At 39.2% G+C, this 16,924-nt stretch overlaps 1 protein-coding gene across 1 annotated transcript; it reads right to left on the bottom strand.

Annotated features, from left to right (window-relative positions):
* Nucleotides 1-278: 278 nt before the first annotated feature.
* LOC125262934 (E3 ubiquitin-protein ligase TRIM35-like) lies at nt 279-14,076 on the bottom strand. Its single transcript, XM_048181807.1, has 6 exons — nt 13,804-14,076; nt 1,620-1,715; nt 1,217-1,447; nt 1,116-1,138; nt 916-1,034; nt 279-733 (listed from the first exon to the last, which is right to left on the bottom strand). Exons 1-6 carry the CDS (start codon nt 14,074-14,076, stop codon nt 585-587), a joined length of 891 nt encoding a protein of 296 aa, XP_048037764.1. The 3' UTR covers nt 279-584.
* Between the last annotated feature and the right edge of the window lie 2,848 nt (nt 14,077-16,924).

Here is a 16,924-nt window from a genome sequence, read left to right on the forward strand (position 1 = left end):
TCAACCTGTGATCCAATAATAAGCTCTCTCTGTGGTGGTGGTGGCGGGTGCAGTCTTCTTCCACACCCGCCATAAAGTGGTCCATGGAATGTCATCCTAACTGTTGTCCACCACATGTGTAATGTTATATAAATGAAAACTACTTGTTTACTCATCTGCTTTATAACAGCAATATGTCAGTTGTGTCCTGTAATGCTGGATATCAGTCATGTGATCAGCTGCAGCCCAATCACAGACATCATGCTGATATTCAGATCAACAGCACTCTTACTCATGTGATATGGATTAAAAATTGGTATGATGATAAAAGTAGGAAGATCCAGACCTACAGGAGTAATGTTTACTGACTACTGAATGGTAAGATCCTCAGAGGACAAACACTATTAAAGAATGGAAAGACAGTGTCAGTGAAGGTGGTTGAGAATTTGTGTAGATGTGTGATATGTGTTAGTTACAGGATCAGAGAATGACACCGTTCCTCTCTCATAGTCCAGATGCACTCTCACAAGCTCCAGACATCAGTGATAAATAAATCATATCCACTCCTTTGGTTTGTTGCTGCAGTTACTCCAAGACTTCAGCATTCAGTATCTGAACCCAGAACATAAGCACAGGCTGTCAAATCTCTCTGGATTATCTGTAAAAGGTTGATATGAGCTGTCTCTGACACCGGTTAGATCATCAGACAGGACAAGATCTGGATCTGGAGTGTTTGGATCCAGAATCACAGGAGCTGGTAAGACACAATCAACAGATGCTTTTATTCTGATGTTCATCAAGAGAGAACCCTCACAGATTATTATGAATTATGACACTCATTCTACTAATAAACATATCAGACATCTTTAAATCTGTAAAACGTCCCCTTTTTCCAGTGTATGTGTGAGAGCTCAGATCTTCTGCAGTCAGACTCACTGTTTTGGACAATGTCCTCCATCTTCTTCCAGACTCTGAACAGCAGGTTTTCCAAGTAACGTGGCACATGAATTGAAGCTCCAGAAGCCATCTGTGGATCCGGCTGTGAGCTCTGGACTCTGGAATAACATTCAGGAGTCAGAACTGCAGTGGCTTTAGATCAGAAGCAGAGAGACCAAAGACAGGAGCAGATCACTCACCTTTCCTTTGAGACTGGAAACTTCTGCAGAACAAACACACCATTTATCATCAAGAACTCAATCAAGGAACCAATGATCAAACCAATGATCTGAATTCACACCTTCAGAAAGCAGACGTCATTGGCTTTCATCATCTCCTCCATGTCTTTGATTGTGTTTGAAACAGCTGAGATGTGTCTGTTCATCTCCTCCAGCTTCTCCTTCATCATCTGCTTCTTCTGCTCCTCTTCCTCCCTCAGTGCAGTGATTGTAGCTTCTTCTTCATCTCTGAGAAACTGATGAAGCTTCTCAAACTGCTGTTTAATCTGACACACTGTGTGCTCAGCTTGAGACTGAAATCAAATCATATTCACTTCAATCATCTCAATCAACACACATCAACACTTCACATCATTCATATCTGAGAATCCAGTAGGAATTGAGGAATGCATTATATCAATTATACTGTGTGTAGTGATCCTACAGCTGTAATAAAAATGACCTTTTTGATTCTGGTTTCCTCACCTTGATGTGTTGAACTGTTTTTTCAAACCCTCCTTTAATTTTTTCTTTTTGTTGAAGTTTCTCTTGTAAAGACTTCATTGCTGTATTGAGCTTCACCTAGAATTGAACAAAATGAAAAATACATAAAATGCCAGATTACAGTGATATGATCATACAGTGCTGTGAAAAAAGTATTTGCCTCTATCCATAATTCTTCTGTTTTCAGAATTTAAAACCTAACATAAAACAAAGACAATCTGATTAAACACAAAATTTGTAAAAGACAATGTTATTCACTAGGGGTTTGATGAGATCTCATGCCACAAGATCTTACAAGATTAAAATGTAATGAGATTTCTTGTCGAGGTAAAAAGCTGTCTCACGATATGGCCATGACAGAGTGTGAGGGTGAAGTTAGGATAGAATATGCCACCTCTACGTTTACATTACACCTCCACTGTCATTTTGCTTTTTCGCTTCAATTCCATTCAGCTCATCCAACATGAGCTGCAGAGTACATAGTGCAGCAGGAATCAGAGTTCACTGATCACGTGACAAGAGTATGTGACAAGATGACTGACAAGACTATGGGGGAGGATTTGTTGCACAACAGAGCCTAAGCATCTGATAAATGTCTTACCTTGTAGAATGCGCATTCAGCAATGCCACCCCCTATTCACAGAGTATGTGTGATCGCGCAAGCGACAGTAAAACATGAGCATGCATTCAAATGAGATTTCAATACCCCACATCCCCACATTTTAAAAGCGGCTCCCCAATGTATGCAAATATCTCCCAATATGAAAGCTATCTTAGACTGGGCTGTGTAGTTGTAACTATCTCTTAGCACTGTATCGCACTTTGTGTTTGCACTTAATAAGACTAAGAGAAAACGTCTCAGGTTACGTATGTAACCATAGTTCTCTGAGAACAGGGAACGAGACTCTGCGTTCAATGATGCTTTGGGGAACAATATACCCACGCTGCCATGGTTAAGGAGAGTGCATGCCAAACGATGGCTAGACAAATGTCAAGCAGTTTTGAATGAAACGCCAGATAGCAACTCACCCTCGGGTCACACAAAGGCTGTCAGTGACAGCATTCCCTACGGCCAACAGCCCAAGCTGAGCCTCAAAGAGGCCTTCCGTAGGAAGCCTACCAAGGCTGCTAAGGCATCTGGGACCAACTTTCCCGAGGAAAAGTGGTCCCTTAAAGGGAATGTGGCCAGGGAACTGAAAGGAGCCCCAGCCAGTCACTAGAGGGAAATGAAGTCACCCCCAATGCCACCAGGGAGGCCGACCTGGTCTGACATAAGACAAACTTAGTCTTGGCCAACCCTGTCTGAATACAGAATCTCCATAACACATTCTTCAGCGAAGAGAGCAGGTAAGAGTGAACTGCAAAAAGGGCAGTAAGCAACTCAAACCCACGTGTAGAGACATGCACAGAGAACCCTCGTATTGAGGGGAGTATAATCCACTCCTCCTAGGATCTACTCAGCGCTTGATTATTTGCACTGAGGAGGCTGTGCGCTAGAGAACCCTGATATAGGGGAGCACAAACCAGCCTGGGGCTGATCCTAAATGGGAGGCCTCATGGAAGCCTTCACCTAATGATCAGCTTAGGGAGCTAAGCACTATTACACAGACAATCCTATCAGGGAAGTACAAAGCTCGACCTAACAGGCAGACCATACTGTGGGCACATAACCATGGAGACCAGAAAGGGTCTACATCATGATAGTAGTTCTATGTGGAGTAAGACTCACATAAGCTAGAGTACTTTGTCACAACAATAGGACATTCAATGGTGGCCTGCGAGGCCACGTTGAACACCTATCTTGCTGGAAGCAAAGAAACATGACTTCAGTATACAGCAAAATGAGACTGTGAAGTGCCCACATAACAGTCAGTCCACCTAATACAATCCAACAAGCAGTGCACTTGGTAAAATGAACCCTTTTTACTCTTTAAAGCAAGAGGAGTACAACAAATGCCATCACGCACTAAGGAAGGCCCCAAAGAACGGGCCTATGACCTCAGCAGACACGTGGCGTCAGCTCGTGGCAGTATTTCAAGCACCAGGAAGGACAAACAACCAAACCATAAGGAGGTTAAATTATCACCTGGGGCCCTGGCCAACCAGAAATGTACTCAATAAAACACTTGAAACTCTCTCAGCAAGAGGAGTACACTATTACATACACCAGTATGTTCAAAAGGTGGCCCAGAGGGCTTAATACCTGTAAACATACGGTGTCAGTCTAGTGGCCACGTAGAGACAGGCATCCTGGAAAGCAGAACTCAGCTGAGTGCTATAGACCCTCGTATTGAGGGGAGTATAATCCACTCATCCTAGGATCTACTCAGCACTTGATTATTTGCACTGAGGAGGCTCTGCACTAGAAACCCCGATACAGGGGAGCACAAACCAGCCTAGGGCTGAACCTCAGGAGGAGGCCTCATGAAGGCCTACAACCCATGATCAGCTTAGGGAGCTAAGGACTATTACACAGACAACCCTAGCAGGGAAGTACAAAGCTCATCCTAACAGGTAGACCATACTGTGGGCACATAATCATGGAGGCTAGAAAGGGGCCTACATCATGATAATAGCTTTATATGGAGCATGACTCACATACAAAAAGCATTTCACCATATTAGAAGGATATTCAATGGTGGCCTGTGAGGGCCACCTTGAACCCCTGTCTTGCTGGGAGCAGGACATATGACTTAGTAACAGTAGTTAAACTGTAAAGTGCCCACATGACAGTCCACCTAACACAATCCAACGAGCAGTGTACTTGGTAAAATAACCTTTTTACTCTTTAAAGCAAGAGGAGTACAACATACGCCAACACGCACTAAGGAAGGCCTTTGACAGGCCATGCATTCAGTGGAAAACTTTCATGCATCATACTGAGAGAAGGAATACATATTACGCCACCATACTCCACGAGAGGCCTGCTTAAGGCCTACTCAACAGAGGTGGGGCGTGGCCGATGGTAGTATTGGATTCCCAGGCATCCTGCCAACAAGTCAGTTAAAAAGGTGGCCTTGTGGGGCCTACAATCTCAGAAACAAGTGGTGTTCAGTCTGTTTGCAGAATAAAACACAAACTGTACCAACATGTGAACTAGAAAGGAGGCCTGTTGGGGCCTACCGTTCTACGTGGCTTCAGATCATGAAATAAAGGGAACCAAGCTACAGGGGACCAGCTCTAACCCAACAATAGCTGTGGGAAGCTAACTGCAACCTGAGCTAGACTACACATTCCAACAGGCAATGTACCCTAAATCATATGTGACTAAAGGGAACCAAACAATGCCAACATGTCTAAGGGAGCCCTATATGGCCTACTACCTCAAACAGACACGTAGCAAAGCCTGTGGCAGTGTAAACTATGTGAGCAAACTATGATAAACTAAAGGCACTTGTTAGAAATACAATTGCTAACTAGAAGAAGGCTAATTAACCATAAGAGGCTTCAATCAAAGTTATATGCAATATAGCTGTTAACAAGATCACAAAGGGAGCTAATAGAATCCAGCTTTTCTCAAAAAGTGGTTGTATACTACCCTGAGTATGCAATCCCAACAGGTGATGCACTCAGTGACACAAATAAACCTCAACTGGGGAATATAATAGTTACCAATCTCTCCAATAGAGGCTAACATTAAAGAGCCTGCTATTATGAGAACATATGCTAACATGTGGCAGCATAAGTAAGCTCTCATACAAATTTAGGGCAACAGTCTAGAACTAGAACTAGAACAAAGCAAATGTAATGCTTTGACATACATGCTGTTTTCAAAGAGGAAAAACATTTTCTCCACACAGATTCTTAAATCTGTACTAAGCCCTAGAGGACGAAGGCTAAAAGCTAGCACCGTCAACTCAACCTTGATCAAGAAAATCAAGTGGCTCAGAGGAAAAAACACTTTCCATAGCATGAAAAGTTCTAGAAAGTGGAGCCTAGCATACACTGATAACTTATCTACGCAAAGATAAGGTCCTACCACCTGAGAAAAACAGCATCAGGGAGTCTAAAAACAGTCTACAACCTAGCTGTTAACCTCACCAATTGCACCAACATAAACAAGGGGACAATGGGCATATGGCCTAACTACTCCCTCGGGATGAGGCCAGAACTAGGAACTATACATAGGGTTAACATATAACACACCTAACCTAGCTCTAGCCTGGCCGCTAAGCTACGGGCCTTCTTACAGGGCCACAAGCCTAGTTAAGCCTGGGCTTCACCTCCAAATCTCATGGATAAGAGAAAGAAAGCGAAGCTCACAAGCAAACAATGTCAGGCAGCCGATTAAGGCCGACCTAAACATACATATTAACTGAAGTGACGAGTGCTAACTCAAACTACTCTAGAAAACAGCAGATGAGAAACTACTCTAAACAGCAGGTGGCTAAGAAGCGGCCATTATGTGGCCTGCACAATATATCGTTCTAGCCAGCCTATCAACTTCAGTTTGCCCAAAAACCTTACTTTTTCTAACTACATACTCAGAAACTATACAGGAAAAACAAAGTCTTATTTGAAACACAAAATACAGACCCTCCTGCGGCTTAAAGACCGAAGACTCCTAATACTCCTTTTTTCACGTTAAAGGATGGAATCTGGGGTTCTTTTAAACCTAAAAAATCCTCTCATTATCAAACCGAAAAAGCGGGCAGACAGAAATAATCACTATGGGCCCAGCCATCAGTCTGACAATAAGAATCATCTGAGCATTATATATAGGAGGTGAAAGAAGAAGAGGAGAGGGTAGATATAAATTGCCCTTATGTAGCTGGGGAATCCATTACAAACGCGACGGTGTTTACAATTGATCACCCATCTCACTCACTCTTCTTCCTCCTCCCGTCTGTCTTGGCTCAGATACAAATCTGAATGGCTAGGGGTTTTTCTCAAATGCGGAGATCAGGAAGGAATGGAAAGTTTATGGGAGCTGCAGTGTTCACGGACAGAAAGGAACCGCTCGTCGAGCCATCTGCACGTGAGAGAATACAACTTTCTCAAACTTCCCAACGAGCTCACCTGCAAGCACTATGATTGCAGTCACTGTTTTGCTTCAGCACAAACGGGGCCAGAATCACCAGGCACAGATGCGGACACCTCTTAGTAAGGCATATTAAAAAATGCCTTACCGGAGTCGATATAGTCGCGATCAGACAGAACAGACCCGAAAGACGAAAAAGATACTGAATGTTTCTCCAGGCACTCCTTTTATACTTCCGGGTCGCGCCATATTACGTCATAGGCTGTTGCCGGCCAATAAGGATTGGAGTTGTTGTATAGTTGGCTTTCAGACACCAGGTCACGTGAGACGTTCCCCAAAGTGTCACTGAACGCAGAGTTGAACTTCCCTTCGAAAGGGAACTGTTTTTCATTTTTATTTATACTCTATAAATACTTTTTATTTCTATGATCAATTTGTGAAAAAGAGTTTAGATGGGAGGTCAAAAGTTGTAGAAGCTCATAAATCATGCACAGTAAGGTCTGAAGAGACTCATATGAAATCATACAGGAGAGAAGCCAGTCAGTCGAATTTGTGGCAAAACCTTTTACCGTGCTTGAGTATTGTTGTCTTTTATGGCATATAAGGCTGGGTTCACACCGCAAGCGGCAGCAGAGCGGAAGCAGCGCGTTAACGTGAACTGCAGCTGCAGAGACGCGCGAGTATTCACACTGGAAGCGTTTGTACAGCGTCACAGCAGCGGCTTGAAGCTACATATAAAGTGAGCATTTCTTTACAAAGACAGCTATAAATTTGTTTTTATAGTTGGTCATTGTTAAACTTGATAGTCTTGGAAGTTTGTTAACATGCAAGGTGTCCAACACTCACATATAAACATAAAGCCTAAATAAAAATAAATAAATAAAAGCCTCGTGTCATCCATTGCTGCACACGAATGAGGGTAAGCTTTGTGTTTTACATCATCTGACGCATGAACATGTTTACAAGACTGCAAACTCGGGTTTGATTTGGGTATGCAAGAGCCTATATTGCTGTCTGTGTAATAACTAAAATAATGTTTATATATCATATTTTCTGGCTAGTTTAGTTTAGTTTTCTATAATATACCATACTTTAGCCCAAACTGAATAATTAAAAACAAGTTTAAATGAGTAAATCTTCTATAAATATTTTTTAATATTGATTTTCTTTCATGACATACTTCAATTCTTGATAAAACACACTAGATATGCTTATTCTGTGCATTTTGAGCACTTTTTGTGTGAAATCATATTTATTTTGTCCATCAAAGGTGTACTTTCACTTTAATTGAGCGTTAGCAGCGCAGCAAAAATAGACCCAGCGCCGAAACGATCGCGGCACTGCTGCTTCTGCTCTGCTCCTGCTCCGCGCTGCTGCGCAGCCTCTGCGTGCGGTGTGAACGCACTCATCTGTTAACATGGGCGCCGAAAAAATACGCGCTGCTTCTGCTCTGCTGCCGCTTGTGGTGTGAACCCGGCCTAATAGTTCATAATCAGAAACTAGACTGAAATGACATTCATTATAAGATGATTAGTTAAAACATTTCAAATGAACCTGCGGACTATTTTTCTAGTTATGTATTTTGTCACTGAGGATTTCTTAAAAGTACTGTGTCAAAATCTCGTCACATTCTCGTGAACTCAATTTCATGTTTTGTCTTGTGAGCTAACTGTCTCGTCGCACCCCTATTATTTATTGAACCAAAAAAAAAAAAGGTCCCTTTCGAATGGGAACTCATGCTGCGTCCCCAAGAGGGCACTATAGGGAATGCCCCCACCGTGACTGGTGTCTGAAATATGAAAACGTTTTATTAGTAGTTTCATGCTGTGACTGTGGGGGCGGGAACGCATGTGACACAGCCATGCGGACTTACCAGAGCATCTCATTCTAGCATTTAATGCTGAGGAGTACTCTAGCCTACAAGCCTCTGAAGGACTGGACTCGGAAGGATGCAGACTTCCGTTTGAGAAGCACCCTTAGAAAGTGTGTTCATCCATGTCAGCACTATCTGATGAACACTTTGTCAGGATGTAACGGAGACCAGCTAGTAGTTGCTATGTGAGTAAACCTCACTCCTCTGATCTCAAGAGATGCTCTAGCAACTGACGCTAGAAGTTGCAGCCTTTAGCCTCCTTGTTAGAGCGTCCGAGGCCCACGCACAGTGGGGTGATTAGGACCTAGGTAGAGCGGTTACCCACTAAATACCCACTACACTACAGAAAGAATTGTAGCAGAAGAGCCTCTTCTCAATATTATCAACTCGTCTTTATCTTTAGGTCATGTCCCAAGACCGTTCAAGCTAGCAGTTATTAAGCCTCTCATAAAGAAATCACAATTTGATCCAAAAGTATTAGCAAATTACAGACCCATTTTAAATCTTCCATTTATGTCTATAATACTAGAAAAAGTTGTCGGCTTAGTGCTGTGTTTGATATTATGGATCATAAAATAATCTTAGTATTCAGGGACAGGTGGTCTAGGTCGTACCTATCAGACCGCTACCATTTTGTCTATTTTAAGGGGGATAAAATCTAAGATCACATAAGTAAATTATGGAGTGGCGCAAGGATCAGTGTTAGGCCCTCTGCTATTTTCAATATTTATGCTGCCACTCTGCAATATTATAAGAAAACATGGAATTAGTTTCCACTGTTATGCCGATGATACTCAGTTATATATTTCAACACAACCAGACGAAATCTCTAAATTATCCAATCTGACAGAATGTATTAAAGAAGTAAAACATTGGATGACTAGTAATTTTCTTCTATTAAATTCAGATAAGACTGAAGTATTACTTATTGGGCCAAAAACCTGTACACAGAATCTCTCAGACTACAATCTGCATTTAGAAGGATGTACTGTTACTCCATCCTCGACAGTTAAAGACCTGGGTGTTATATTAGACAGCAACTTGTCCTTTGAAAATCATATTTCATATGTTACAAAAACAGCCTTCTTCCACCTCAGAAACATTGCTAAGATATGGAATATGTTATCTATTTCTGATGCAGAAAAGTTATTTCATGCTTTCATGGCGTCTTGACTAGATTACGGTAATGAATTACTAGCTGGTTGTCCTGCTTCCTCAATAAACAAGCTACAATTAGTACAAAATGCAGCTGCTAGAGTTCTTACCAGGTCAAGAAAATAGGATCATATAACACCAATTTTATCATCTACACACTGGTTACCTATTAAGTTCCATATCAGTTATAAAGTATTGCTGATGACCTATAAGGCCCCAAATCAGGGGTGTCAGACTCAGTTCCTGGAGGGCCACAGCCCTGCAGAGTTTAATTCCAACCTTGCTCCAAACACACATACCCCTAGTTTTCAAATATGCCTGTGAATGACTGATTAGATGAATCAGGTTTGTTTAATTAGGGTTCAAGCTAAACTCTGCAGGGCTGCCCTAGTGAAAAATAAATATACTAAAATGTATTTGAAACACATTTATTTTATGCTAAGTATACTACAATTGCATTTACATTTTTGTTTACTTAATATAAATACCCTGCAATTGTGCTTTTAGTAAACTAAATTGGTATACTTAAAGTCTGCTAAACTGGAACAAGTATTTTTGTATTTTTGTGTTGAGGCCCAACTAAAGATATCCTTAAGTATTTGATTATGCTAAAGTGGAACTATTACAAGTATACTTTAGTACAAGCATATTTTTCTTGCATTCAAATTATAGAGTGATCATAATAGCCTTACTAATAGTGATATTCAACAAATTTTAGGCTTAATATTTATAAATATGCATTATACATTGTGCAATAAAGAAGAACTGCAAATAAAGTTTAATTAAAATATTTATGTCAGTATGTCTGTAAATAGTCATTCATTTCACACATTCATTTCACACTAACTAAAAACCCATTAATATACAGTATTAATGGGTTTTTAGTTAGTGTGAAATGAATGTAGGCCTATTTTAAATACATTTGGTAGGGTTTTTTCACTAGGGCAGACTCTGCATCCATTGCCTCTGACATGTTTTCATAATTATGAGTTATGCTGATGTTCATGTGCATTTTAACTCATAAATATATTCATCCTGAAATGATTTGAAAACACTGTAACTGCTGAAGCTAAACTTTGACGCCTATTGGCCTGCCAAAAACGTCCTGCTATTGGTTGAAACAGAAGTTGACACATATAGACAACAATGATTGATCTATGTTTCAAACACGCCATAAAGCCAATACCATCACACTCACCAACAATCGGTTTTGCTATACATTTGCTAAACAACCAAACTCACTGGAGTGCACACTATAGGGAATCTGTGGTTGCAGATTTTGGCACATTTGTCAGAAGGAAACTTTAGAGTCTAGAAAGTCATTGTAGCTAAAGACACAAGTCTCACCATGTATTTCAAATCCGAGAATGATCAAATTGTTTTTAGATGATGCTATGTATTTTTTTAGATGAGACTTTCTTTTTGTGCAAACCACAGAAAACATGAGGTATGAAATGAAACATCTAGTTTGTTTCTGCTAATTGGCTGTATTGGGCAGAATTTTCAAACCCAACTTTTGCCTACAGCTCAGACCTAACCATGAGAAATTTGCAAATAAAATGATTTCATTTGTTATATTTTTAAGTACTTCAGTAATTTTTTTTTTTGTTGTTGAATACTATGTTGACCTGTTATGATTAAATGTCCAAATCAATGAACAGTATTTGAGTTCTACTTGTTTAGTATAAAAAATAGTATTGACCTAGATAAAGGTTTACAGGAAATGTGTTTTGAGTTGCAAAAAATAATCATGAATTAAGTTTTATTATTATGACCTTTACCTTTTTTAATAATTTGCTCACACTTTGAGTATCAGGAAGGCTATTGTTTAATTTAATTCAATAGCACTTTTCACAATTTTGCCTCCTTGCAAACAGATATACATTCATATAGAAAGTAGTTACATAAGTAAATATTTGTAATTATGACAAATAAAGAAAACAACATATAGTTAGTTTGAAATGGTGAATGAAATTCACGTACCTGATCAGAAGTTTTATTACATTAGTGTATTCCTAATGCACTTCAATGCACCTACTGTAATACACTTTTCCCATTAATGCTACTTTAATTTGCATTTTGAAATATGGACTGCAGCCCTCTGGGCTGTCAAAATATTATGGAATTATTAAATTAATTATTAAACGGATCCTGATCAAAAAAAAAAAAAAAAAATTACACAGAAATTTAAAATACCAAATACATTCAGAAATGTTAACTGCATGAAAAGTATCATTTGAATTTATGCATCACATATAAATCCGCAGCTTAATGCAAGATCGCCAAATCATTTCAATTGTGTTTTTGTCAGGAGCAGTTGTGGTGCATTGAGAGTTGAAGCGTGCAGAGGCAATCGTCAGAGGAATGTTACGGATGATTATATTTCATCTGCACACGGAATCACAAGCAGTTCTGCATGTTCATGTTTTTCCACCAATGAACGGAACTGTCTGTGTTTTAATGTGCGCACAAGAATAAACTAATGTGCCGGTTTATGCAATTGCTTCATGTTGTTAATGACGGATAACGTCAGGAAAAAGGGAAGCAAAACATTCTTGATATTTAATGTTGCGTCTAATGGTTTTATTTCTTAAACAGCTTCAAGTTTAATGGCACGTTCGTGTTGTATAGCAACAGGCCGTTTCACCTTTATTTTCACACACCACTTACTGTGTCTATATTAATAATTTTGTCAGCGATTCAGTCTTTTAATCCATATAATTTGTGCTGTCATTAATAACGTCTGTGCGCTTATAGCTGTACTTGTAACAGTATAGAGAGAACACAAAGTAACACCAGTTTAGAGCAGTTTATATCTGTGTGGTGGCGCAACAGGTAAACAAAGTGCTCTTGTCCGACAGCGGCCCGCCTGACCTGGGTTTGATTTCAGCCCGTACTGGTTCCTGCATTCAATATACATGTAAATCTGTTCCCATTGTCTCCCTGATGTTCACTGGATAAGTAAGTTACTGGTATACTGGGGCTGTCTGTAAAAGGCATAATCTAAAGCTGTGACTTTATTTATAAAGATTACTTTATAGTAGCTTATTTGAAGCACACTATAATGATGCCATTAGCACACTACAATTTAACTTGGAATGCCATTGCAATGTGTTTTAAAATCACTAAAAGTTTATCAGTATAATATTAATGTATGTTCAACACTCTTACAGTGTAATTGAATTGCAATTCTAATTGTCACCAAAATACATTTAAAGTTCATGCTGAGTGAATTCTGCATTTCAAAACTTAAATACAATAGTACATTTAAAGTGTACTGAAGTATACTTGGAATAGTTCCACTTTAGCACAAACAAGTATATTTAATACAACTTTAGTTGAACTTCAGCATTGCTTTTGGACAACTAAAATGCATTTAGTACAAAATTAGTTGTTCCATTTTAACAGACTTTACCAATTTATAGTGTGCCACAAATACATTTAGTTATACTAAAGTACATATGAATACATTGTGCTTAAGTATACTATTTTTTCACTAGGGTGTGGCCCTCCAGAAACTGAGTTTGCCACACGTGCCCTAAATGGTTTAGCTCCTGTGTATTTAACTGATCTTCTTTTGCCCTACAATCCTTCACGCTCTTTAAGATCACAAAACTCTGGACTTCTGGTTGTACCTAGGATATCTAAGTCCACTAAAGGAGGGAGAGTGTTTTCACATTTGGCTCCGAAACTCTGGAATAGCCTTCCTGATAATGTTCGGGGCTCAGATTCAATCTCCCAGTTTAAATCTAGATTAAAGACACATCTCTTTAGCCAAGCGTTCACATGATGCATCTCATAACCTTGTACTTCATGTATATCAGATCAAATGCATGTGACTATCTTTGCTGAATGTTATGAACAGCAGCTACGATAATTATTTCCCATTTGCTTTTCCGGGGGCTTAACTGTATTCTGTGTTTGTGTAGTTTGCCTTATGTTGTATTTCATTTGACAACCTAAAGCTATTTAGTATGAGACACACAAAAACAGAAGAAATCAGTATGGGGGCAATTACTTTTTCACATCAGAGTGTGTGTCAAATGAAGTTGAGTAAAATGGCACAGAGAGAGATGATAACTTCATCCATGTGATGATATCTGTGTTTATGATTACTTATTGTTCTTGACATATGAATGCAAAGACATTTGTCTTACCTTATATGATGAAACCACTTCACTGATGGGTCTGAATGTGTGACTGACATGTTTCTGTGAATCTCTGCACACTAAACACACAGGCTGTTTGTCCTCCAGACAGAAGAGTCTGAGTTTCTCACTGTGTAAACTGCAGATCTCCTCAGATCTTGATGAACGCCTCTCATTTCTCTCCTTCAGGAATGACTCACATAAGTTTTTTAGCGCAAGATTAGCAGGAGGCCGATCTTTTGAGGATCTTCTCCTGCAGACAGGACACTCCTGAGTTTTCATGGTCCTCCAAAACTGTTGAAGACACTGTTTACAGACACTGTGACTGCATGATAAAATAACAGGATCCTTGAAGATTTCACAGCACACTGGACAAGAAAGCTCTTCTGCAGATACATTTAGTGAATCCATTTTCACTGTTTGAGCTCCAGCAATCTAAACTTTACTTTCACCCTCTGGATCACTTTTCTGATTTCATAAATTAATCACCATAAGAATCACAAAGATCTGCTGTCTGTTCAGAGACAAACTTCTTGAAAATCCTTCTTGAAAGTTTGCCATTGATTGTTGATTTTTATTTTATTTTGTCAAGAGAGAAGAGAGTCTGTATGACAGAAAGGAGAAATAAGAGATGTTGTAAGAGGGCAAAGTTTCTGATCACTCTGGGTGTGTTAAAAACAGGTTAAAGAACAACATCAGGATTTCCGTCAGGTTAAATTTTAACAAAATGCATTCAAAATTATCCTGCATTGAAACTTTATTAAATATTCTGTTAAAAAATCTTGAATCGAACAATGAAAAACACAAACCTTGACAAAAAGACTCACTTGTTTTATTTATTGCACTTTATTTGTAAGAGTTTGTTATGAACAAATCTTTCTCAGAATGTACTCTTTATATACACTGTAAACCCTAATAAGTTAATAACAATATTCAGATGTTCTTAAAGTTTTAGTTAAAGATATGGAGGACAGAGGCCACATCACACCACCAACTATCACTTTATTGATAGTCTAATCCAGAAAGATAGAAATATAATAAATATATTTAAAAAAACACATTTTTCTAATAAACATCACCTATATACACTCTCGCTAACGGCAATTAAAGGTGAAACTCCAGCACTGCGCTACAGGCTACTCGTTACTCTCCACCCCAAATTGAATAATCCACTCAAATCATTATAACACAGTGGACAAATCAGCATTCCCCAGCTCATCACAGACAAAAGAAAATTGTTCATACAACCTTTAATACTCAATTACAACAAACACATTCATTCATACATTTAAAAAAAAAAAAAGATCCTTGCCAGATCCACATCCACAGAAAACAAATGTCTTTTTCCGCATCACTGCAGTTAGTCACAGACAAAGGAGCTGCACAGCATTAGAGCTGAAGTCACAGTGATAAACACACATCTGTGCTAATTTTCAGTATTTGGAGACGCAAGCAGAGGCGGGTGATAATTATTTGAGTAAGAGTAAAAAACATCTGGATCTGATTCAGTACAAGCAAATGTTAGACTAATTTCATAGAATAGTTCAATAAACACTAAGCTAATATTAACTTACATTTTAGACACTTAGGGCCCTATTTTAACGATCTAAACGCAAAGTGTAAAGCGCACGGCGCAGGTGCACTCAGGGCGTGTCCAAATCCACTTTTGCTATTTTAACGACGGAAAAACGGTCCGTGCGCCGGGGCGCATTTTTGAAATGGGTTGTCCCTATTCTCTTAATGAGTAATGGGCGTAATGTTCAATAAACCAATCAGAGTGTCATCTCCCATTCCCTTTAAGAGCGAGATGCGCTCGCGCCATGGCGGATTGCTATTTACATGGCGTACACGCGATGAGTCAGTTAATATATATGTGTGTGTATTGGCACGATTGTTCAATTAATTAGCCAATTTCGTTCATCATTATAAGTAGTAATAGGCTGAATTGAATTCTAATACACGCAATGACTATTCATCATTACATTTTTATATTTATGTAGCCTACACAATAATATTCTTTTACACTGTAATCCTTTTGTTTTTAATATTTGGCATGTTTGTGTGATGCGCATCCCTGTGTGTAATAAGCAAAGTCAACGCGCACTGTGGACGCGCCCAGAGGCGCAGTTTCTACCAACACGCTCTAACAAAAAAATATTGCGCCATTGACTTTAGGCTTTAGACCAGGTTTGAGTTGGTCTATGGCGCAGTCTATTTTCAGCTCCTTAAAATAGCAATGCGCCTGAACACACCTCTTTTTTAGACCAGCACGCCCATGGGCGCACTAACTGGCGCAAATGCATTTACTAATTTAAGGACGTGGCGCTGAACGGGAAAACGCGAACGGCGCCGGACGCAAACTAGCAAACACACTTGCGCTGCGCCTTGCGTCGCATTGCGCCGGGTGTATTATAGGGCCCATATTGTCTGTTTTTGCTCCTTAATTGAAAATTGTTCCAAACAATTTCACATCAAATGTTGCAGAATGAATTTCTGAGCATATTAATTTGAATGACTAAATGACTGTTGGCAGGTTTCCACTGCAAGTCTGTAAGCCTACTAACATTACTTCCTGTGATACACTAAAATGCAAGAGGTATCACTATGTTCTGACAATGATGCAATATTTATAGATAAATTAAGTTAAAAAGGCCCCCCCCCCCCCCCCCCCCGTAGGGCCCCGTTTTCAAGTAATAATTCACCCTTGACAGAGTGTTAGATTCATAGCCTAAAGGCATTGTATTATTACCTTCAATTAAAAATATTCACATACAATAAAAAATATAGGCCATTAATAGTCTCACAACCTTACAGAGGATTATTGGTTTGGAGAATGGATAAATAATTTATAGTCAAATCAAGTCATCTTCATTTATAGAGCGCTTTTTACAATACAGATTGTTTCAAAGCAGATTCATAGTGATAATAGGAAAATGAATGGACAGAGATTATTTTGGCTTTTGTGATGGAATTTTTTAATTAATCATAACTAACACTTCTTTTTCCTTGCAGGAATAACATTTATATTCTTTTGAAACCTAAATGTTCTCAAACCTTGGGCCTAAGTCAGTGTGTGTCTGAATCATGTCCAAAAATATGAAAAATGGAAATGACACTTAGGGACAGCTAG

This window comes from Megalobrama amblycephala, linkage group LG1, assembly GCF_018812025.1.
Source record: "Megalobrama amblycephala isolate DHTTF-2021 linkage group LG1, ASM1881202v1, whole genome shotgun sequence".
Taxonomy (NCBI): Eukaryota; Metazoa; Chordata; class Actinopteri; order Cypriniformes; family Xenocyprididae; genus Megalobrama; species Megalobrama amblycephala.

Excerpts from the sequence above, each read along its gene's own strand:
- LOC125262934 (XM_048181807.1), bottom strand. The coding sequence starts at position 14,076 with ATGAAAACTCAGGAGTGTCCTGTCTGCAGGAGAAGATCCTCAAAAGAT. Across the intron at positions 1,448-1,619 it reads AAACAGTTCAACACATCAAG|TCTCAAGCTGAGCACACAGT; the intron begins GTGAGGAAACCA and ends ATTTGATTTCAG. Across the intron at positions 734-915 it reads GGAGGACATTGTCCAAAACA|CTCCTGTGATTCTGGATCCA; the intron begins GTGAGTCTGACT and ends GTGTCTTACCAG.